We start from the raw sequence: 24,796 nt of genomic DNA, 5'->3' as shown, positions 1-24,796 counted from the left end.
TCTTCTTTTTCCCAATCTACCACATTTCACAGCTATCCTTTTACTTTCCAGTCCCAGCACACAAGGCAGTGCTGTTGGCTCTCAGTAACTTTGGCTCAGAGATGATTAAAAATTTGTTTGAACTGTGTGGAGTTCAAAATTTCAAGAGCCTTTTTAATACATTTGACATTGACAAGACCTAAGAGTAAGTTGAGTAAAGTGCATATTAAAATTAGGCAGGTTTGAATTACTATGAGTGCATTATACGTGGCTGGCACCAGTGCTGTACTAGGCAGGTTTTCTTCATCTGCAGGCAGTCAATCAGTGAACATGACAGCCTTAAGAAATGTTGACGTCTTAAATATTGCAACTGACTGTTAGCATTTCAAGAAGATTAAACCCCTAACAGACACTTTTTTTTTTTTTTTTCAAAAATGGTACCAAAATGGTTATTTAGTACCTGTGCTGCCATCTGCCATCTGTCGAACTTTTGAAGTGACCGTGACCCATGGTGACTCCATGCAGCGGTACTCACACTATCGAGAAAAGAACAAAAATCTGAAAGAAAGAATGTTTACTCCCACAAAAACGTAGCCACCTAGCCTGCAAGAGAGCTTCCCCGCATTTAGAACTCACCTCCGTAGGATAGCTTTCCCGCGCCTTATGCAAGATTGCGGGAAAGTGTCTTTGCGGATGCAGGTACAGAAGGCCTGCATGCAGTGCAGCAATCCAATATGGCTAGAGCTCGGTGTTGAGCATGCGTCATTTGCTGCACGTTGCCTCTGGCGGACGTAAAGGCACATGGACGCAAATTACAACTGCTAGTCGACTTGGCGCTTACACAATTAGATGGAAGTCTAATTTCAAACTGATGCAGCATCACAGCACTGGTTTTCTCAGTGCAGAGATATCTGACATGGCCAGATATCAGCTCTGCGTCCGCATTGCCTGCAGCAGATGGAAAGACGTGAGATGCACCTACTGATATAATTAATATTAATGTTAATACTAAACAGAAGACGGTCATGTGATTTCAGAGCCTGAACTGCACGGCTAGCCAGCTGGGCACCTTCGATGCAGTTGGAGCAATTGGGAAAGCAAAAAAAAAAAAAACAAAGAAAGAAAGCAAATAGTGGGCACTGTGCTAGGAAGAGTTAAAGGGACTTTGAGAAAAGAAACTAGACGAACACTGTTTTCGAGCAGGATGGCGTGAGCTTGTCCCTCACTCCTCAGGTCAGTTCATGCATACTGCAATACGAGGGGGCACCCAAAAGAAACCGAACTTATTTGTGTTTGAACTTATTTATTCTCATTTTAAGCACAACCCTTCAATCTCCTTCAAAGTACTCTCCACTTGCACTAATACACTTGCTTATTAAAACATTAAACATTGTTTAATTTCATCTTTTGTGATGCTTGATAGCACCTCCGTTGTTTTTTTCTTCACCTCAGCAACATCAGAAAAACGATTTCGCTTCATCTGTCTTTTCATTCTAGGAAACAAAAAATGTCGCATGGGGCAAGGTCGGGTGAGTATGGGTGTCAGGAACAGGGGTCATACCATTTTTGGTCATGAACTGTCGTACAGACAGGGCTGTGTGAGCAGGGGCATTGTCATGATAGAAAAACCAGTCACCCGACTGCCACAAATCAGGCCGCCTCTGCCACACACTGTGGTGCAATCTTTTCAAATCTTCCAAGTAGAAAGCCTGGTTAACTGTCTGACCCTGTTGTATGAACTCTGAATGGACGACTCCTCTGACATCGAAAAAACAAATCAGCATTGTTTTGAGGTTTGATTTCACTTGACGAGCTTTCTTCTTCTACTGGCTTGATTGTTGCTTTGATTCAGGATCGTAATCAAGCCACCAAGTTTTGTCACCTGTGATAATTTTTGAAAAAAAGTTTGGGCCATTTCGGGACTCAACAGTCGTGGCGCGAATTTCACAGCTACCCTTTTCATTCCCAAATCTTCTGTCAAAATTCCCTGCACTGAACTCCGAGTCACTCCTGATAGCTTCATAAATTAAAATGGTCCGTCGTCGATCTTTGTTGATGATTGCACGAATTTTTTCAACATTTCCATGTATTCGGGCCGTGGAAGGAAGACCAGAACGTGGTTGGTCATCAATTGACATTTCACCATATTTGAAACGAGAAAACCACTCAAACACTTGAGTTTTTCTCATAGCATTGTCCTTGTATGCTGTTTTTAACATTTCAAGAGTTTCTATTCCACTTTTTTCGAGCAAAATGCAGAATTTCACCACCGCACGCTGTTCTTGAAAATCAGCCATTGCAAAAACAACACTCACACAAAACAGTTGTCAGTTTAAACTGTGGTGAAACTAGTCTGACCTTCTTGAGGGACAGCACTTGCATTACTCTTGACTTTTCGCTCTATGCGCCCCTAGTGGCAAAATGTGGTACTACAATAGCTCTGCCCACCAAAAAGTGTGTTCGGTTTCTTCTGGGTACCCTGTCGTAAATTATCTTTTTGAAATTATCCTCTAACTGCAAGGTAATATCATTCATTTTTCTTGTGTAACAAATATTTTGACACATTTATATGTATATAGCAAGTTCGCAATCCTTTTCTGAAGGCACTTCTGATAGACCGAACTTCTGATAAGATGAACAGATTTTCGTGGTCCCTTCAAGTCTATTTAGAGGGAGCCTACTGTATGCGTCAAGATATCTTTTTCACTCTTTTCTTTACACTTTCTTCAAGGCAGTTCTCGTAGAGACCCATGTATTCTTTGAGGATGTCACCGCTTCATTTTCTTCATCTCTTTCCAAGCTCTCCTCTATAACTCATACCTACGTGGCCAATCATGCAAAGATTTCCTTTTTTGTTGTTTGTTTGTTTTTCGAGGAGTTATGTGTGTGGCTTTTAAAACTTGGCGCCGTTCCCCACAGGTGCAGTTTGTCGAGGCCGGCCTTCCCGCCGAGTTCTTCGACGTAGTGGCGCAGGAGATCTTTGCCAAGGTTGGCAAGGAGGCCAGGGGCTGCAGAGAGTGCTCGTGCGACAAAGGCCGTGCCTGGAGCTCTCTCGCTCGGTGCCGGCCGGTTGGCTGCTGAGCACTTTCCCTCTGGCTGCGGTTAATTAAACGCACCAGTAGCAGTGGCAGGGTGGCTTGCTTTCTTTTTTTTTTGCCATCCGCAGTCTGGAGTGTTAAACCCTTCAGAAGTTTTGACACTTATACGCTTGACACATCATGCATTTATAATGGCCTTAGCCAGTTTTGCTGGTAACTGGAAAGAACAAGACGTACTACTTAATCGCTTCAGTATAAGCAAGTGAATGGTCTTTGTGGATAAAATATCTTTGGTAAAGAAATATAAGCTGTTGCTGTATCTGTAGCAGTTGTGTGAGCAACATTCAGTGTTGGATTGTTTTCCAGTAATGAGTCCTATAATAAATGAGAGCTCTTTGACAACATAGGAGCTTTTTGTGAGCTGTGTAATGGCGTCACTCATGTGTCGTTACTACTAGGCATTGGCCCTAGAGCTATGTTGCATAGATTTTAGTGTTTTTAGTCATAATTGAGTTTTAAATGCTGTTAGGTTCTGTAGCATCACATCTAAGGTTAGACTTTGGCGAGAGGCAGGAAGATATTCACTTCAGTGATGTGCTCTATTGAAATTTCAGCATCGCACCTTGGAAAAATCACTTCAGCACATCTTGAAGGCTGGGCAAGCTTTGTTGTACATTGGAGGCGGTTGCAAACAGTGGGCGTAGCTGGCAAATGACAGGTTTAATTGAAGAGAGATGGGAGAGGCCCTTGCCCTGCAGTAGGCTTAGTCAGGCTGATGGTGATGGTGCAAAAGTTGCGCACTTTTGTCAGCTGCAGGTCATTACCTTCATCATATGAGCTGCTTGTCTATTATGGGTTACTGTTGTAACGTTTACTTTGCTCATCTCCAACTGGTTAAGCCCTTCTTGATGATTTTACTTCAGGTCCTTGTATTTTAGCCTGTGTGAAGGTGTGGGCATCTTCCTTAAATTTAGTCTTTCTTCCTTGCACTATTCTTTGCTTCTTAGCAAAAGCATTAAACAGCCAGTTTTGATTAAAATGTCAGCCTGTGGGAAGTTGTGTGGTTCCTATAGTGTCACAGTGCTGTAGCTACCTTTGTCACAATGACACTACCTCCAACAGCAAATAATATTTTGCTTTGAATTAGTTGTGCCAAAGTACCTTACGCATGTGCAAGCTTGCCAAGCTGGCAGCATACGCTAAGTAACTTTCTTTTGCATTTTTCTTGCATAATTATTCCATTTTAAGCTTTGACATCTAGTTCCTCCTTTTCACCATTTGTTGTGTAGCAACTGTTTAACCTAAACTTGTGCTTTGAGTAAGTCAAAAATTTTTTTACAATTAATTTTGCCTTCAGTGAAGCAGAAATTTAAGATTGCTGGCATTCCTATAATACCTTGCAGATGTGCACTGAGAAAGTTAGCTCAAACTGCAAATCCCAGGATTTATATGCATCTGATTTAAATAAGGGTGTGCAAATATTCGAAATTTCGAATACGAATCGAATATGTTTCATATTCGTATTCGAGAAACGATATTCGTAAATTTCCGAATATTCGAAAATTCCCGAATACTCGGCAGCGATCGTGTACCGCGCAGACTTTCATAAATCTGATTGTTGCAAAAGCGCAATATCTGGGCAAATTATCTGAATATAGAGTTTAAAGTTCCAGAAAAACAATATAAAGGCCCTGTTCTCTTTCTTCTCCATCGGTTATCGCGTGGACCAATCGCTTTCCGATGCCGCTAGGCTTGACCTTGTGCGCAATTCCGCAAATGGGCTTTCCCACATACCACACGTGCTGCGAACATGGGGGACACCCGCTTCTAACAATTGCAACGCGAAAGCGCGTTTATTTTTTTATCCTTCCGTAATATGTTATCGAATTAATGCCCACACCCATGGCATTCGTTCTGTCACCTTAACTCTCCGAGCGTGACCACCGCCATCTTGTTTTGGTCAACTACGCTATGCGCGAAAGCCTACTTGCGGAATTTTGCGTGAGGCTCGCCGAAGGGGCGAGTCATGGTGTCACAACAGGGCAAGCGATCCTGTAAAAATCCCGCCTATTGCATGGTGCACTGTAACCCATGCACCTCCTAAGTGGGCGTAACGCCACGCGTGACAACGTTCGGAGGGGCCCTGTCACTAGGCAAAAAAAAAAAAAAAAAACCTGGCCGCGTAGTTTTGGTTTCTGAGCTTCACGACTCGCCCGTGGCTAATGGCAACTGTCGGCCCGTGCATTCGCCAGCAGTCCAATCTCAGCACCGTGCCGCTTTCAGACGCTGACTGACACGTCGCTCGTCATTTTTTTCCCTTTTTTAGAAGCAGTCTCGCCATTCCGACGTCAATGCACGCTCCCATCTCGCTTACATTCGCGATGTCTTTCCATTTCTGTCGGTTCTTTGAACTCCGAATTAATGAGGTTTTACTAGCCATCATGTTATTTTTGTTTCCTGTCTTGTCATGTTATGGACTGCATTTTGCCTGACCACATTACAGATTGGATACTGTTACGCAGTTCAGTTAAGTAGTATACATTTTTGCACACATCGTTTTTTTTTTATGTGGTGCTCAGGCAGTCTAGTTTTGTTTATTTCAGTTGGAAAGACCATACACTATTTAGAAAAAAATATGAGCAACAATTTTTGCTTGTTTATCTTTTCTGAATTTATTTTTTGTGCTGATCAGATATTCGATATTCGAAGCCATTTTTTCTTCATATTCGTATTTGAAAATTTCGATATTCGCACACCCCTAGTTTTAAATCTACTTGCCATGTTAAGCAAACATCAAAACAGTGAGCGACCCTGTTTCTGGTCTGCGAAGCAGAATAAGCTCCTGCTGGATTTGACAAGAAATTGGAAATGTCAGATTGAGCATCCGCAGTGGAGCGTTGTCTTTTCTTGTGCTTTCTTTCAACTTATCTCACATCTTTTAATGACAAAAAGAAATAATATTCAGCTGTTTTGGCTTGCAAGTGTTCCAATGAAGAACTGGACGAATATGTGAGACTTGCTAAATGAATGTACCAAAGGAACAATCAGTATTTTGGTTACTGTGGAAAGGAAAAGCAATTATGCAGTTTCCCCAAGATGTCCGATCTTGCTACCAGTACACTATAAATTGAATGATTTCATTAAAAGTGGGGTACAGCTGGTGTCTGCAAAGCCTTTGGTAAAAAAGCTAGCATAGCATAGCAGTCGAGGGCTGAAGCTTGGCTTTAGTTAGGGTGGCATCTCCGCACGACAGCGATATAGAATTGAAAATAAGTACAAGAGACCAAAAGCTACTTTCAAGTATGCCTCACATTCACCTCGTCGCATAGTTTCGCTGCACTAGTGCTGCCAGCAGGTTCTCCAAGGCCACACAGCCAACCCACTCCCATGCGCGAAATGCAATTAAAGAGTGCTGTTTGGAGAAATGCCACTTGCAGGGGTGTGGTGCACCGTTTGATGTATCAAATGTTCTGCTAAATGCAACTTGGATAAACGCGAACAGTAGTGCCATACTTTTGCATTGGATTTTCAAAGGGATGTTCCTGTTGCTTGATATAGGCATTAATTCAGTATACCTATGCTCGACACCCACTATATTAAACACAGGTTCTCTGAACTTTCTGTGGTTTCGAAGGCTATTCAAATATTATGAAGCGTGGCAGGGTTATGGGAGTAGAGACATCAAATTTTAGTTGTGTTTCCCCCCTCTTTAGAATGGTGCAGATGATGATGATGATGTAGAATGATGTAGATTGTGCCGACTAGCGGAAAATAATTCATAACCGAATTTTTTTTTTCCCTTGTGTTTCGGTTTCAACAGCCAAACGATGGCTGCGACGTACAAGACATGTTCACGGTCATGCAAGGAATACAAAAGCTGCAGTATGGTCACTGCTTTTTCATTTGAATTTGCATCAACTTACGGATACCTACTCGAGTTGGAATGGCAAAAAATGATCGCAGTACTTGCACACCTCACAGAGTGAGTCTTGCATGTCATAGCCACCGTTTGGCTTTTTGAAACAAACCGAAATGATGGGAAAAAATTCAATTATAAATTATTCAGCTGGCATAAGTGGATTTCACATCGTGACTCATGTATACAGTTGTCCAGCACGTCACTCCAAAGAAAAAATTCGGCAGACGCACAAGACTATGCGTGAGAATGCGAAAGCATTAAAATGCAGTCATGACTACGACTACGAAGCACGATTAAGCATACTTTGTGCAAGCTATATATAACTTACTTTACTTGTACCGAGTCACGCTATGTTGCAGAATGACTGAGTCACGACTTTCATAGGTAACAGCACGTTACGTTGCATCATTCGGAACTATACACATTCACTTGCATGTGTAGTGACGTATGGGCATACTGCATCATCCGAATTTCATGCCAAAGCTGCATGTGCGCTATGTAAGACAGCATAATGGAGGACTCTAGATTACCTCTGACCACTTGCCTCGGGTTCTTTAATGCGCACTTACATCGCAGAGCACATGGGTGTTTTCATGCTGCCACGGCCGCCATGCAACCTTGGGTTGAGCAACTAACTGCCATAGACACTATGGTGGGTCAGTGTTTATACAAAACTCTTACCTTACTGTGGTGTCAAGGCTCGAAAGTGGGTGCTGTAGAGAATGCACAGTCAAAATACATGCCCACAAATGACAAAAGCAACTTCCAACTCAAAGCAAGACCTCAGAAAACCAAAGCCCAAGCTCCAACACAGTGAGAAGTGCTCACTTTTATTCGTCTCCAAAGACAAGGCACCAAAAGTGGCCACAAAAACATCATCCTTGGAAGGTGTATAAATAACATCACCATGCGTGCCCTTCTGCTACTTTCTAAGCCAGTTGTATAACTACCAACGTGCGTATAAATGCAGCACACAGCCTTGTATATACAGTTCATCACATCCAGTACTGTCGCGTCATGCGAAACGTCGCCATATCTACGCACACCACCGGGCCTCCTACAACAGTCACGCCTGCAGCAGCACTTTCTCTGGCATGGGAATCCCTTCGGAACTTTGCATGGAAAACACAGGTCAGGGTATAGAAAATGATATGCATACATAGTTATCCTATAATGCACAAAAACCGTAATTTGTTTTGATCTAGACATCTCGCACCCATGCAATACAATGCAGACCACTTGTAGTGCATACTGTGGAAACAAAAATCCACAACACAAGCCACATCAAATTATGAATTCAAGATGTCCTGCTTTTCAAGTCGGTTCTCAAATAAAATTGACAGTTGGGTAGATCACCAAGCCTTTTGACAGAACATGTCCCACAGTATTCCAGATACACATTAACACCACACAAGGCACTATCTGACTTCCAAAGGTGCATAGTAACAGGTCCAGGATGTGGAAGTCACTAACGTGATTCAACCTCAATGCAGGAGCTAGTTGCATGCATAAGCTAGTTCCATGACACTGCCAGAGGTGTGAGAAGGCCTGTGGCCCCCTCCCCCAATTCGACACAGTTGCCATGGTTATGACGGTTCTGTGACATGTTACCGCCGTCCGACTGGCTGAAGAGGCCGCCGGGATACAAGAGATCCTGGCCAGCATCTGACGCGACTACCCCATGCGGCCGGATCCCTCCTGATCCTCCTCCCTCAACTGAGGGTATCGGACAGGGGAGGTCTGGATGGGGTGGTCTCATTCTGTTGGACAATAAAGGTTTTTTTCACTCACTCACTCTGTGACATGTTTACACAATGCGGTGCCAGTCGCACGATAGCCAAATGCTGCATAAACCAAGCCGATTACAGTTGTTTTACTATGTTTTTACCATCCTGCAAGAAGGCTTGCTATTTGCATGACCCGGACAAACACCACAGAAAGGTTTTTTTTAAGTAGCAAGTCATTAATTCACATGGGAAGGAGACGGGGAGCTTAATAACGGCTATGCTATATCCTGTTCTGGACAAGGATGGTTTCACCACAAGTGGTCTATATTGCATTGAGTGGCGCAAAAAAAGCGCAGGCTCAAGAAAAAGCACAGAGGTGCGAACTGCAAACCGTCCGCTTTTCACCGGTGCATTGGAGGAGACACTCGATGGCAACATGAGCGAATTTCAGCATTATCCTAGGAATCAATCGCAGTACAGCATAAAACTGAAAATCGCGCATATACAGAAAATGTGCTGTCCAGCAGCACTCTTGTTTCACCATTCAAATAACAATTAACATTCATTTTGAAAAATCCAGCAACTCGATGAGCACATAGAGGAACTTAGATGGACCCGAGTGTTACCAGGTAGTACAAATGCGCATGCAAGATTTATATCTAATGTGACAAGGTTTGCTTTCTTTGTATGTCTGGAGGACATTCTAGGCATGAAAGGGCTTTGAAATATATGTGGCTATATTAATCTTTTTACCTCAAACTATCAACTCAAAATAAAATGCATGTCCTGCATGTTCCCATATAGCTGCTGATATTATCGATATGAAGCAGAATCAATCTGTCCAATTTACCAACACATCTCATTATGCACTCACTCAACAGGCCCTTCATTGCCGCTGCATCATACTAAACTCAATCCCTTCAAACTAGTACATACTCAAAAGCCAAGTTACAAAACCAAACCTAGGACCCTGACAAAGAGTGAAATGCCTCATTTAACCTGATTTTGCATTCCCTGAGGGACAGTGGGCTGATGAAAAAGCAAGAGCTGAAACAGGCTAGAGCCTTGCAATGAGAAACAGAATTGACACAAATGCAAGGATTCATCATCTCGTGCCACGTTCTTAAGGGTGTGGTTTTGAGCCATTTATCACAGGCAATATTGATAAATCTTGTTAGAAGACAGTGAGACCAACAGTTATTCAAGCAAGTAAGCAGTAAACTGCCTAAATTTCTCTGGAAGCAGTTTCCACCGCTAGCAGGAGATTCATAAAAAAATGATTCAATGCCATTAAAAGAGATAACGATGCCATTGTGCTCTCTTTTCATTCATTCGCAAAAGCTACAAGACACAAATGACTGAAAATAAAACCTGCCTCACTGGAGATGCACGCTGCCTTGGCAAATATGTACCACAAGAAAAAACTAATGGCCTCACAATATGCAGATCATAAACCAGTTCCACAAGTGTAAGAAATGCTTATCAAATAGTCGTATAAAAACGTGGCAGACAAAAATGAAAACCTCTCCATACAAAATGCTTCACAATATATGTAAAAAATAAAAAATGACGCTGCACTGTACCTACTGAAATAATAATTAAAAATTAATGCATCATGCACAAGAATTCTTGGCCCAGTACCTTACAATTCTTGCCACAGAGCACAGCAACACAAATGTGACTGAGGAAATAACAGAAAAGTGTTCCAAGAGTTCCATTTGGAATGCATTTAGTGTTAGGTTGCACTCTAGCTTCAAAAACAAAACAGTGTGACACTTATTTAAGAGCTTTTCCACTGATGTGGCACCCCGTAAGTACCCAAAAGAAGCAGTGAACACTGCAGGTGACAAAGTACACTTGATTTACAGTAGAAGTGCCACAAGTTGGAAAAAAAAAAGCTAAACTTCACATTCTTGCCACTCATCTGCACTGCAAAAACCCTTGGGGTAAAAAATGATTGCGGCAAGCTATAGCAATAGAACTGGGAAACGAAACGACATTATAGTGCAACCCTGCATGCATGCCTGAATTTATCTTCATTAAGTGACGGGACCAGTACAAGTGAACCCAAAGCGAGCAGCTCCCTACACCTCGGTCTCAAAGTGCATTCAAGCTGCTGCATAACTCTCGCCCCCAGAGAAGAAAATATAAATACATACATAGATAAAGAAATCTATGTGCTGTGTTCCCCAACAGGCCCTCAGTGAAATCGCATCAGCAGCTCCAGAAGTCAGCACGGAAGGCATGCATCAGCGATCCTTCTTGCCAACAGGCGAGGACACCTGAATCGTGCCCTGCAGGCAGCGACGCATGAAATCGGTGACGCTCGTGATGTACTGGTTCCGGTGGAGGATGAAGTGCTGCACATGCGGAGAGTCCTGCCAGAACACTTCCTCTACGGGCACGCCCTTGGCCCGCCGCGCATCCGCAAAGGCGCGGATGCTCTGGTGCGAGCAGATGGCGTCCTTCTCCGAGTAGAGGAACAGCTGAGGACACAGCGGGCTCTCGGCGAGGAGGGCGTTGTAAGCCGACTCAACCTGATGGAACCGGGTGCCGAACACGAGGTTGCCCAGCGACGCGAGTGTCGAGTAGACCCACAGGGCCATTGCCCAGAAGAAGGCCACCGAGTAACGGAACAGTGCGCGCCCCTTGACGAAGGTTGCCATGACGGCGACGCCCTGCCAGAAGCCGACACGGGCGGGGCCGCTGTCGAAAATGACACCTCGAATCTGCAGCCAGGAATGACACACACCGCATGGCACTGTTGTCACCATCAAAAGCAAGGTAAATAAGCTAGTAGTATGCATCAGACAGAGATTCTAGGCCACACAAGAAATATCAAAAATGAGTCATAGTCTGACACAACCTTACACGTTCACTGCAGCAGTGATTTTTGGAACCTTAAGCATTAACCGCATGAAGCAAAGTTCCTAGCGACACGATGTACGATGGTGACGGCCATCACCTACTGCTGCCGCTGGTATACCCGCATGAAGCAATGAGACTTGGCAATAGAGCAGCGCGTTTTCAGTGTTGCTCTATTGATCTCGCCTCACTGTTCAGTCACCTCGGGCCATCAGGGAAGTATAATTGTTCTAGTAACCTGTTTTTAAGGCTAAACAGGATACAGAATAAAGTATGATAAAAGCGCACATGAAATGTCTTCTGATAATACAATGTATTTCTAAGGGGCACAGTGCAGTGGTGCCAAACTACATTCTGCAGTGCTGAAACTTGCACAAAATGACGTTGCTCTGCTATACCTTTCCATAACAATTAATATTATAGTATATGTCACAACACTCTTTCTTGTTCTATTATCCCTACTAAGCTTTCACTGAACTATTTCTATGCAAGGCTTAGACGTAGCGAGTGTCGGGAGCTTTTTCGCTGAAACCGCGCTAGAAAAACAAACTTCACTTGCAAAATAGCTAGAATGAAAGTTACGCAACCCCAAAGCTTTCTGCTATTATCTAGTCTGACAAGCTGCTTCCAGGCACTGAGCGAAATTTCCTGCAAACCCACAAAATGAGCAGTGCAGTGGGTGACAAGTGGTTCCGCGGCTCTCGGCTCATCGCGCAGCATGTCACCGCAAATTAATACCCCATGTAGTTAGCATTTTAATCTCCGAGAGACATGGCCCTCCAATGGGCCATCTTTAAATTTTTTTAAGTGCACTGGTGAGCCACTGGTGAAACCAGCTTCTTTGTGCCACCAACAGATGGCAACAGGAACCTCGCATTTGTGCTTTTCGCAGGTTCTTTCAAACTTTCTGAGCTATGTCACGACTTCATCGCTTGACTCAGTATTTGTGGTCACACAGCTTGTATACCCTACGTGACCCACTACTGACCCACAATGCAGCAAACATGCTAAGTCTGCAGTGCAGCTCCACCCACATCTGGGGCTCTCATATAGCTGCATCTATATGACAAGGAAATAGTTAAAAGCCTTTATTTCTGCCAAAACCAAAAGATAATGACAAGTTGATATTGTAAGCACAGGAATTTGAATGCCTCTGACTTGCTTAACAGGGTGCAGCAACAAAATAAAGAAAACCAATTGGGACTGCGCCCCGCCTATGAATACATCCTTGGTTGATGCTTGGTTTGCCAATACCTTTTTTTCCTTTCTGTCTGTCATTGTTGGCAATAATGGACCCGTAGCTCGAGGCACTACTGCTTGAAGTTACCAACAGCAAGATGTGGCAGTGCCAAATTGGAACCATGTGCATGCTGGCATTGCCTTAGCTTGTGCAAGCCAGAGAGTCTCGCGCAGCAACTCGAGCAGACGACTTTTGTGGCTACTGAAAGTGTGCCCGTGATGTCGTGGCTGCAGAGAATGGCATCGTCTGGTGGCCTGTCACTCACCGTGGCATCATTATAGTTGTGATCTATACCATTTAGAAAAACAGTTCCAAATTGTCACTATGTGGTGATCAACCGGCCTGTGAATTTAAAAAAATGCGGTTTTTAGAAAAGTAATGACAAATTGCCAGCTCCATTCCAAGGGCTCATACTTAGTGCTCAAAAGCATTCCGTTTACGCATTGCACTCATTTGCCAGCAACCTTCAAACTCATTTCCTAGTCCGTTCAAACACTCATAAGAATGAAAAGTTTATCGTGCATTGTAAAAAAGAACCCACAATTATTGCCTGCAGAGACTTTAGTAGAACCTTGCACACGTGCACATCACTAAAAATGATACCATTTATCATGATATCATTTTTGTGATGGGTGGCAATAAACAACTTATTACGGCCTCCAAGACACTGCTCGAAGGTGGCAAGAGATGTTCAACGGTGCCCGCACTGTCACCTCCCTCTGTACAGCGTCCCCCTGGACACTGACAAAAAGCTCCGCAATATTTTTCTGGTTTAAAAACCTCTGGTTTCCACATTGCTGATAACAATTACGAGTTACAGCGCCCCTAAACCTTACATTTTCCAGACAGCCATCTTAGCCTATATGAGGTACTCTCCACAGATCGAACAGTTGAAAGCCAGAAGTGTTTACATGATCATTACACGTTTTTTTTTTTTGGACACAAAAAATGCTACGTACTGCCTTACATGCCAGCTACAAACACAGCAGCATTCTGAACAGCAGTTTTCAGGCTTTTGTTTTTCATAAACCTTTGCTCCATCACGACTCAAGCTGAATAGTAGCAGTAGTAGTGGTCCATTATTTTTTTTTTAAATACACAAAAAGGAGGGAAAAGATGTTGCCAGCTGCGGCAACTATATCTAATACCTTGAGCGCCGAAGCTGCAGCCAGCAGGAATGAAGGGACAGGGAGGAGATAGCAAGGAAAAGAATACAGGGGAGAGATAGCGAGAAAGGAGCAGGGAAGGGTTTACATGCTATTTACGATTTCAATTCACCCATTGAGACCCCAAAAGCACACAACTCTATGAATATATTCTCTCCAGAAAAATACCTTTTCTGTCACATAAATGCTGCCTGTGATAAGTTTTTCCATCAGAAAAGTTGCACAGAACATCGGTGCATTTGTCGGCAATGCATCTTGTTCAAATGTTCTTCTAGCTATGAGTCACATATCAGTTTTGATTAGACTGCATTGAAATTGATGGAAAAAATCAGAGAGAGAGAGAGAGAGAGAAGAAAACTGAAGCAATGTACGAGATGTTTGCAATGTACAGGCTAAACAGCCACATATCAGACAGTTGGGCACTGGTTTTAACCACAATGAATTTTATGGCACCTGTAGGTATTGGCCACTAAATTGTATAGGGTGAGAAGTGCTTCCTGCCTGGAAGGAGTTTCTAAGAGCATTAATTTGCCGGGTCTGGAGAAGATAACAGGCATGGTGTCTTGTCGAGTCTCTTGGCCTCAGACTTTCACAGCGTCCTTCTACTAGTGAAGCACTGAAGGCTGCTACTTCGAAGTCAGCCGCAGGTGTTTCACTTATGCATTAAATATGGCATGCAAAGACAACAGCACAAAGATAGGGCTTGGGAAGTGACAGACACGTTTCGTGTCAGTTTTTTTTCTGCATTCCATTTCTGCACAGTTTCCTCAACAAAGCCATACATTCACTAGGCTAACTTTAAGCGGCCGTTTATTTTTACAGTAGACAATTTCAGCTTCTACACATTCTCATACCCATGCTTGAAACACTGTCACATGCATTTTGATTTATTTTTTAACAATCAACAAAATTTTGCCGACTGTTTAGTTGATTCCGTTCTTCACCACGAATGACACATCCCCTGGCATAAAGCAACTAGACGGTATTTGACTGTTCACAAAGTTTTGCAGCCATGTATCGGTGCTTTGCCATCCTTTGGGATTTTTTCACGAAGACGCGAGCCCACTGCCTAGAACACTGTGAGATGTACTTAAAAACAGCGTGGTCAACAGACATCACTATTTCGAACATCCCGCATTGCCAAGCCTGTTTCTATAAGGGCAGACGTTTGCCCATATAAGTAATTTGTTGTTCAGTGCAAAAGCAACAGAACACAACAAGCTACGCAGAATAAGGAAAGCTCATCCATGAGCGTCTTTCGCTCCCTGAGATATACATCTGCAGCACAGAGTGCGAGGTGCAGAAGCATGCGAAAAGAAGGAATTCTGCAAACCGACCAACAGGAGCCATACCTTGGACATGACCTGCACGCTGTCCCGGAACTGTCGATTCATCAGCGAGTAGACGAACGCTCCGCCGTTGCTGAACACGTGAAAGAAGAGAGGATGTTCTTCGAGCTTGAAATCCTCCAGCAAAGCGAGCAGCGCGTACACTTGATCTTCGAGTGTGCCACCATAACTCCGCTTGAAAAGCTCCTCAATCGGTGCTATGTAGCGAATTGTGATGCACCTGCGTAAGAAGCAATGTCACGCAAGGCGTTTAGAATTGTTCACAGCGGACATGAACATATCATGAGGAACAGCAGGTTGGACGACACAAATAAAAGCTCGCCATCTATGGTTTCAGTAAAGGTGCTAGGGGCCTTGAAACGATTGATCACCCTTTTCGAACCACTACAGAGGTGTTCAACAGTTGGACAAACAGAACCGAATACGGTAGCGAAGTGTGTCATCTCGCTCCGGGTCAATGCACTGCGTTTCAACTGTCGGGGGCTCTAGTGCGTCGGTTCCCGGAAAGTTGTTCAGTCTGACAGAATCTCCAGGAGCGTTTTACCCTCCAAACAGCTAGGTTTACCTAATGCAGGGAATTACCCCTACGCTGTGCCGCTAACACTGACTGATCAACCTGATCTGATTAAGCACAGATACAAGGAAATTAATCCGTTCCCGACACCACTATGCCAAAAGCAGTCAGGGCAGAACAATGCCACAGGAATGGCCAGTTTTCTTTCCCAACATTATATATGAAACCTCACTACACTTCTATGACATTCAATATAATCAACAAAGAAAACTTCACAAACGCACCCCTGATCTTCGTAGATGGCACCGTACTTTGACAGGTGCTTGTCCTTGCATCCCGCCCACCCGAGTAGATAAACTACTGGTTCCTTGACAGTGGGAAGAGTCAGCTGCTTGTTAGCAGACGGAAAGGTGATGTCGTATTCTAGGTCTTCATCTTTATACTTGCGAGCACCTCGCCTCTTGCCGGCGTCACTCAGTGGAGAACTTGAGTCCGTCGATCCCGTCGTTGTCGCCGTGGCGTCCATTTTTAAACCTCCACTCCGAAGTAGCAACGAGTGCGAGTCGCGTATCTGGAACAATGCATTAGTTCTCCCGTATGAAGCGTACCAATGCAGGAAAATAAGCCTAATCCTGCTAATTTTGCATTACTTTAATTTTTTTTTCTGCGCGCAGTCAGTTTAAAAAGAAATGCACTAACATAGTATGCCTACTTACGGCGTTGCTGAAATAATCATACAAGTCGTGGTTTCGCTTCCCGGCAACCTAGCCGGCAAATCTTTCGAGATTGTTTGCTGCTGTTCCGCTCATAAACAACTTCACAAAAATTACGAACGTCGCATTCACTGCGAGCGAGGCATGATTCTCCCGTGACATCGATGGAGAATCTTCAGTGCGGTGACAGTGACAGCCGTGAGGTTCGCTGGCGAGTTACCGGGACGTGAGCTGGTAGTTAGGTTTTGTGTGTACTCACTTCGTGGTTGTTGTTCGCAGGGTGATGGTTTGGACCACTTTGTCGAGAAACAGCTGGCGCTGCTGGAACTGGAACGAAATGAGGAGGTTGAACAAAACACGTGAGAAAGCCTTCGAACTCGCATGACATGCGTGTGAATTCGTATTGGAACCACGCGGTAGTGAGCGACGGCTTGTTTTGAATGTCGGAAAAGTGTGACCAGTGAAACGTAATGTGCTCCCATACTTCTCTTCAGGAAGCTGCAGGAGAAGTACTCTGTCAAGGAACTCCAGAGCAAAGGCCTGTGCATCACTAAGCTGGTCCTTGACTGCGCTCACACCGGTCTTTACGGGAGGACTATCTGCAAGTTTCGATCATGTCAGCACGGCGCGCCACTGCCCTCTCACGGATTTTCAAACGGTTGGCCGACCGTATTGGGTTTTATTACCTCTTTGTTCCTCTTCATTTTTACCATGGTTACGAATCGAGCAGCTTTGCAGGAAGTAATTATGAGCCACGTACGAAAAGAAGGCTGCTGTTGCCTGAACGTGTTTGTCACTTGTGTTGTAGTTCTGCAGATGGAACATTCACAAAGCTCTGTCCCAACGTCCATTCAACCACAGAGGTTGAGTTTGATGCTCACTACTTCGGAGTCACTCTCAGCTATGTTCAAAGCCGATGTTCAGGACAAAGGCATTTCGTAACCACAATCAAGATTCTCAAGTGATATGTATTAAGAGCTAAAAAACTGCTCGTCATCTTTAGTGCCCTCACCACACTGAAATGCAGTGAACAAGTTGACATAGCACAAATAAAAATTTGCCTCGCCTTAGCCGACATCTTAGTCAGATGTTCGTAAATGTATTTTTACGCTTGAAATTGAAAGTACACTGTTTACAATGTTATTTCGTTCATAAAATGCATTTCTGAACTCATACTTGCTGCCTTGGGAAACTGTGTATGATATAAGGCCACACACGAGTGCTACACGCAGTTGCATTTTAGAGTTCTGAAAAAAAAATCAGCTTCAGTGGATTGAAAATGCTCATGTGTCTAAAGTATTTGCAGGGGTCATGCCAAAACCGTGTGGATTTTGTATGAGACTTGACACATCTTGAGGAGTTAACTGTTATAGCTCCCTTGTGTAAATTGGTTCTCAGTACATTCCGCTCAGTGTTAAAAACATAACACAAAATTGTTCCTCAGTACATTCCGTTCAATGCTACAAATATCTTGAGGAGTTAACTGTTATAGCTCCCTTGTGTAAATTGGTTCTCGGTACATTCCGCTCAGTGTTAAAAACATAACACAAAATTGTTCCTCAGTACATTCCGTTCAATGCTACAAATATAACACGAGGTGCATTTGCTTTACTGTACTGTACCTGTGCACTCAGTACGAAAAATTTCACCACCTCCGAAATTACCTTGGATATCTGGTGAATGGCTGGTAAGCTTTGAAATTCTCTGGCTAAAATAGACCACCTGCTAGTTAACAGCTTGTGGACACCCAAATCACGCTGTTAAGGGGGGAGGCTAACACATTAAAGCACAGCAGGAAACGGCCCTTAGAAGGTAGGATTTATTTGTTTACAGGATCTGTCAATAATTTTTTTTTTTTTTACTTTGTACACAAAAGTACAGTCACACTCAGTATGACTTGCAACGCTCTGTTGGGCACCTTCTCCCGGTTTATGCGTGATATAAAATTAATACGCTGTGCTGCGCTTCAAGAGGCATGCTGGCATTCTGCTGGGCAGCTATATACAGAACCTTGCAGCAGTGCCTGACTCACATAACTTGTGGCATGAGCTCGTACCACCTGGTGCGTGTATGACTTGTAAGTCATACTGAGCGTGATAGTATATAGTCTCGAAAATGTATGGCTGCATACCTCTATTTTTATACCTGTCACTTGCCACTGGTGATAAGAGAAGCAAGACCACAGGGACATAATTGCATGTCAGGATCTGACACATAAATGACAGTGTATGTTTGGTATTTGAGGATAAATGTTGCGAGATTTAATGCTGAATGACAACACAGCTTTTCATTCCTTTTTCAGAGCGGCTAGAGGGCACTGGCCCAGTTCAAAGTAGTACAGATACATGAAAAAAAAGTGTCACTTAATTTGCTGAAGCACGTCTAGCTCTTGACAGCAAAGAAAATTGTGCAGCACTGCGCTAATGACCTTTATTATAGTTTCTAAAAAGGTGTTTCTGTGCAGTTACAAAAGACATGAGAGTTAATAAGTATGACACTGCAGAAAGCACTACTTCATAGTTTATGCATTTGTAGATGTTCCACAAGAGAGAAGGGACATTGACACTCTGACCAAAGTCTCATGAGAGAGTCAACGGTCAGTGTCATGGTCTTTTCTCTATAATTCACCTCCAGACCAGGCAGGTCTCTGCCGAAATGTTCATGTTCGAATGTTCATGAAAACATGCAGTGATGAGGAAATATACTCAAACTAAAAATAGTAGTGACGGCAAGGCATGTTTGAGCAAGGAGCTTAGTGCACTTCCTGTACAAAGATAGGATTCTTTACTTTAAGAGAATTGTTCGCTCAGAAACTGATGTGTGAGCACACCTTCCTTAGCATTGCTTGGTGAGGAATAGTGGTACTTTTCTGACCATTTAGCTAATGTCTTTTCTTTTTATCTTTGGACAACTAGCACACCTAGTTGCTTGTTTGATGTGCCTTGCTTTCAATATCATTTTTGTTTTCTTTTTCTCATCCTCCACGTTGTCTTGCTTGTTTGCTTGTGGTGCAAATGAAAAAGTGTACAACTCTTGATGTGGGCGTACTTATTTCCTGTCATGTCTTGCATTGCCGTACTGACACACCTTTTACAGTGCAGCTGTTAAGGGGTGATTTGCCGGTTGAAACTAGATCGTGTGACTGCTCATAGATCGTGTGGCCATGCACCGAATGTGTGACTCATACATTTCTAATTGGTTGTCAGAATCACGACGTCTTTGACTCTTGTAATTGGTTGTCAGAATCATGATGTCGCCATTCATGTAACCTCAATGGTGCCTCTTATTGTTTCTCAGAATTTGTGACATCATCAAAAAACAACGTAAAAACTTCTGCATTAAGTCACGGAAATCGGCCACAACAGCTGCATGATAATAGCGCTTTACCAAATATCATAATTGTACTGCGAGTTTTCTAGAATGGATCTCCCATTTAAGATCTTTACTGCCTTCTAAGCTCAGTGACGTGTGTATTGGCATTGTTACTGACCGGTGTTTGCACTTTCCTTCCAGGAGACATTGTTGGTATTGTCGTGGCAAGTGATGCAAGCAGAGAAGTTGTGTGTTCCGGTGTTGTTTCCAGCGTTGCCCAGGGCAACATCAGGCTTGCCTTTGACGATGGTCGTGCTGCCCTTGATGGGGACGATGGCCGCATCTTCAACCTGCTCAAGCTCGCCAATGATGTCACTTACAGGAGGCTGAAGAGGTAGTCACGTGTATTGTTGAACACATGTTCTCTTTAGTGCAGAACTGGTGTCACTATTTTGCAACATCATCTCAACAAGTACCATATGTACTTATATTTAACATTTCATTTTAAACATTTCAATATTATTAAATAATGGAATCATATTTTTCCTGTTCTGTGCCAGCAGAAATAACCCTCGCATTACAGTTTTAGTTGTTGTTAGTGGCTGTTATTTAATGAAATAGCAATGGAAGGAAAAGATGTTGCTAGCCGCGGCATCTGCCATCGAAACCTGAAGCACCTGAGCTGCGTCTAGCAGGAATAAAAGGACAGGGCAGGTGAAAAGAAAGGGGGGGAGATAGAATAGCGGTAGGCAGTAATATATACTATGGACAAATAAATAATATGGAAATAAGTGAGGGATACTGCGCTGAGCATGGTAGGAGTACTACTTACAGTTTTAGTCCTGACACATTTTGGTAGATATGTTGTACAGTTAATGTTAACAATTGGTGTAAATGTGTGTGTCATCACTATATGCAGATATATGCGATTAAGAATAGTTTGACTGCTCAGTGGCAATGTTTTCACAATGCTGTTAGAATCTGTGTTTTTTTTTTTTTGTTCAAGACTACATCTACTTTAAGACATGCAATAAATGTGTACACTTTAATCTTTTTCATGTCGTTAAAAACTGGCCGTTTGAAAACTGAAAAGAAAACAAAAAAGAACAGTTGTGTTATTTCTGCTCGAAATTGTCACTTCTGAAAAGTGCTCTGTGTATGTGTATACAGTGCAATTTATTTCTTATGCACAGTAAGAAATGTGTTAGTTCTGTCCATATTTTATTTTGTTGAAAATAACCGTGCACGAATGATATTTGTTTTGGTTTCGTTGGGTTTAACGTCCCAAAGCCACTCGGGCCATGAGGGACACCGTAGTCGAGGGCTCCGGTAATTTCGACCACCTGGAGTTCCTTAACATGTGCTGATATCACAAAGTACACAGGCCTCTAGTATTTCGCCTCCATTGAAATGTGATTGCCGCGGCCAGGATCAAACCCACATCCTTCGGGTCAGCAGCCGAGCACCATAACCACTGAGCCACCAGGGCAGCTGAACGGTGTTTGTGCATTAGAACATTACTGGTTTTGATGTGCAATCTATGTACCTGTCTTATTTAATCAAAATGTCTTGCTTAATCGAAGTGTGTAGAGTATTCGTGGTTTCCTTCCTGTCACTGCAGCACAATTGTTTCCTTTGTGCAGGACCCTTGAGAAGCTTAGGAAATGTCGTGAAGTGAGGTACAATGACTTGGTCGAGATCCTGTTTGGAACGTCATCTCCCACAGAAGTGCCACTTTCACATCCTCAGCAGCCGTTGGGTAAGCTTTCAATACAGGCTAAAGGTCAATTTCACATTTCTTTTTGCCACATCAGTATTGCAAAGAAACTCTGCTTGCATTAACCACTCGCCTAGTAGCAGTGTTGGTCACATTCAAACTGGTAGCTTAGTACCACGGACAAAAACTTGTTACAATTATAAAATGTTGCATTGCAAGAGAACTTGTCAAGTTTAGTAAATGTAGCACAATGGCGTACACAACTGAGAATAGAAAACTTTGTAGAGATGGCAGATTTGAGTGATGACTTGTTTTCTTTGATGGGATGCTTTAATAATATCTAAAGTCTATGAACAACAAAGGCTAGTTGCAAAGCTGCTTAGTTGTAAATTCGTGTGTCCCATGATGAACTGTTTGTTGTGATATGTTCTGGTACTGCAGCGTACTGTAAACAACTTATCTTTCTTGGAGCTCAAAATTTTGCTAATGCGGCTAGAGTCGCAGTTACGGAATATTCTGCAGCTTTTAGAGTGTTGTGCTTATTTTTAGTGCCGTGACCTATAAGTGAATAGGTGCTGAAACAAAGCTATAAAATGGTGCCAAAAGAAGTGATCTCAGAAATTTTTTGATGTTTATACTTTCTCTTCTACCTGACCCCCCTTTTTTTTACTTCCACTTTTCACTGGCTCTGGAAAAGAATTTTTCAACAAGGACCTGGATGAATCGCAGAAGGAAGCCGTAGCTTTTTCTTTAAGGCAGAAGGAGCTGGCTGTCATCCATGGTCCACCTGGGACTGGAAAGACGACAACCCTTGTGGAGGTCGTGCTCCAGTGCGCCAAGCGGGGGTCAAAGGTCAGAGCCACAGACTGAGCACAAGTCGTCGTTTACGTCTCACAGTGCAGACCATTCTAAACGGCTGTCACCATGAAGTAGCGGAAAGTGAAAAAATCAGGTGATAGTTGCAGCTGTATGACTGTAAAAGAAATTTACAGCCATTTATCTTGAGGGCATGGTGAGCAATCAGCGCCAGCTGGTTTGCGCAATAATTAAGAGAATAATGGCACCTTGCATGACCGCCTTTGGTCAATACACAAATAGCCACATTAGACTATATGAATGATTGGGCTGATTCATGGATGGGGTGAATTGTACTTGGCCTAGCTGTCTGGGTTAGGGACTCTGGTTTGATTCGGTTGCTCGTAGTCGTGTTGATATTCACGCAGAGTGAATATTCACTCATGACGTTACACACGCAAGGCTTTCCATAGAAATCACCCCTCTGACTGAAGCCACGGAACGGAAGGATTTAATACAAATTTGCACTGAAGGAAAATGCCACCTGGCTACAAAATTTAGCTCAAGGGATCCGGAGACTCTGGAGAACTTACCATAAAAGTTTCAGTGAAGTGCATGGAGGTTGAACGAACACCGTAACTGCCCATCGGTGAATGTTTGCATTTCTCAAAGAATGTGTATCTTGGCATGTTTTGTTACAAATGCCTGCAGTCTCTCCAATTTTCCAAACATAAATTTGTATTGTGACAGGATTTTAACACTATTGAAGAAATTCTCATTGGCATGAGTGCTTCTAAAATACTGTTTCTCAGACTTTATTTCTTTTAGCCCATCAGTGAACGTAACCTTTTCTTATTGCTATCCACTGCACTGTCAATAGGAATCAGCCTCTGTATCTGAAGTGAAGTTGGTCTAACTTAACAGCACCCAAAGGAAAAAAAAAAAGCAGCTCTCTGTAGAAACTGTGAAGAGAAAGCTTTGCCATCGCCATTATTGGTCGAAGGCTTTTGTCTTGTATAAATTTTGGCAAATGTATGGTTTTCATGGTCTTCTTTAACGCTTAAATAAACGAAACAAATAATAAGTGAATCATTAAACAAATTGAGGAAATAAATAAACAACATGAATATATCCTGGGACAGCCTTCCAGGAACCAAACTTTTGAAAGATGGGTCGGTGGTTGCACATTATTGAGGATAATGGTTATGATGAGTGAGAGAGGCTATGTCTGCGGGCTAAAGGAAGCCTCCTTTGGTTGCTTGCATTCGTTATTTCTAGCGCTTCTTGGAAGAGAGACAATGAAGCGAACACATACACACAGGACAGACTGTCCTTTAGCTGATGTTTATTGCGGAGAATCAAGGTATACATGCACACATTGCTGCTGTCGGAAGCAGCAGAAACATAGTCACAGTGGTGACATGTATATGTACCTTGTTTATGTGAAATAAATATCATATGGAGACTAGTGTTTGTTCTGTGTGCATGTTTTTTAATGAGATAGCACTAGAAGCCTCGTTGGGAAGAAATTTATGTCAAGACTCGCAAGTCATAAAGTTTGCCGATTGGCTGTATGAAAGCGATGTCACCAGACCGATAGTGACAAAAGGCATCAACAGCCGATGTAAATAGATGTCCCGGTGACTTTTTTGTCTTGTGACTCCTAATAAGCGCTAGAAATTACGAATTCAAGTGACCAGTTCCAGCTATCCCAAATTTCCGCTTTACTAAGCCCCCTTTGGTTACTGCTGTTACTGCCATTTTGCCATGATCTCAAGTGTAACGTGGCACAAACTCTCCGATTTCAGGTCTTGGTGTGCGCCCCATCAAACGTGGCCGTTGACAACCTAGTGGAGAGGCTGTCTGATACACCGCTCAAAGTTGTGCGCCTTGGTCACCCAGCACGGCTGCTTCCCGGCATCGCTCAGCACTCTCTCGATGCCATCTTGGCACGGTCGGATGACTTTGGCATAATCGGTGACATCCGCAAGGAGATTGATGGCTTGATGGTGAGATCTGAAGATTTCATGTAAGCTTTGACGTGGCTATTAACTAAAAACACCTTTGGATTCTTGCTTGAATTTATGAGGAAGCCTTACCATTAGCCTAGACCACAGAAATGAACTTGCACATCAAAGTCTATCTTTGAAGTAAATAATTAACTGGAAAAAAAATTCTTGACCAATTGTTAGTACATGTGGCAGCAGCATCAAAACACTGTCCAGAACTTTACCCACATAAAGATTGTGGCGTGGGTCTCCATTGAGATACGCACATTATCATGGCCAACAGCTATATTTGTAAATGTGTAAGAGGGACGGAAACATTATTACCAGGATTTGCAGGCACACGGTAGCTACCAGAGTCACGTGTATGTTTTAATGGGACAGAAATTGTGACAGAATATGTAATGCCCTGTTTTGGGCCTTTAGGGTAAATAAATAAATAAATAAATTCAAAAT

The 24,796-nt window shown here is 43.1% G+C and overlaps 3 protein-coding genes across 3 annotated transcripts in view; 2 read left to right on the top strand and 1 right to left on the bottom strand.

Moving 5' to 3' along the window:
• LOC144111094 (uncharacterized) overlaps nt 1-3,405 on the top strand; it is a 90,007-nt gene extending 86,602 nt beyond the window's left edge. The window contains exon 38 of the mRNA XM_077644234.1: nt 2,899-3,405. Coding sequence (XP_077500360.1) covers nt 2,899-3,060 — 162 coding nt within the window. The 3' untranslated portion in view covers nt 3,061-3,405. The remainder of the gene's footprint in view (nt 1-2,898) is intronic.
• A 4,335-nt stretch (nt 3,406-7,740) lies between these two features.
• LOC144110582 (transmembrane protein 53) lies at nt 7,741-16,368 on the bottom strand. Its single transcript, XM_077643599.1, has 3 exons — nt 16,082-16,368; nt 15,287-15,503; nt 7,741-11,392 (listed from the first exon to the last, which is right to left on the bottom strand). The coding sequence occupies exons 1-3, from the start codon at nt 16,321-16,323 to the stop codon at nt 10,913-10,915; spliced, it is 939 nt and encodes a 312-aa protein (XP_077499725.1). The 5' UTR covers nt 16,324-16,368; the 3' UTR covers nt 7,741-10,912.
• Nucleotides 16,346-24,796, top strand: part of LOC144110581 (DNA-binding protein SMUBP-2-like) — a 30,637-nt gene continuing 22,186 nt past the window's right edge. The window contains exons 1-7 of the mRNA XM_077643598.1: nt 16,346-16,713; nt 16,790-16,869; nt 17,005-17,168; nt 20,024-20,216; nt 21,466-21,581; nt 22,237-22,391; nt 24,143-24,343. Of these exons, the coding sequence (XP_077499724.1) occupies nt 16,675-16,713; nt 16,790-16,869; nt 17,005-17,168; nt 20,024-20,216; nt 21,466-21,581; nt 22,237-22,391; nt 24,143-24,343 (948 nt within the window). The 5' untranslated portion in view covers nt 16,346-16,674. The remainder of the gene's footprint in view (nt 16,714-16,789; nt 16,870-17,004; nt 17,169-20,023; nt 20,217-21,465; nt 21,582-22,236; nt 22,392-24,142; nt 24,344-24,796) is intronic.

The sequence above is a fragment of the Amblyomma americanum genome, chromosome 11, assembly GCF_052857255.1.
Source record: "Amblyomma americanum isolate KBUSLIRL-KWMA chromosome 11, ASM5285725v1, whole genome shotgun sequence".
In the NCBI taxonomy this organism is placed as follows: Eukaryota; Metazoa; Arthropoda; class Arachnida; order Ixodida; family Ixodidae; genus Amblyomma; species Amblyomma americanum.
Note: the sequence above shows the minus strand (reverse complement) of the source record. Positions and strands in the feature narration are given on the sequence as shown.

Bases quoted from the DNA above. Each gene is read 5' to 3' on its own strand.
- LOC144110582 (XM_077643599.1), bottom strand. From the start codon at position 16,323: ATGGACGCCACGGCGACAACGACGGGATCGACGGACTCAAGTTCTCCA. The intron at 15,504-16,081 runs GTGCGTTTGTGA...CTTCTTACGCAG, and splicing joins GCCATCTACGAAGATCAGGG to GTGCATCACAATTCGCTACA. The intron at 11,393-15,286 runs GTATGGCTCCTG...TCCTGGCTGCAG, and splicing joins GCGTGCAGGTCATGTCCAAG to ATTCGAGGTGTCATTTTCGA.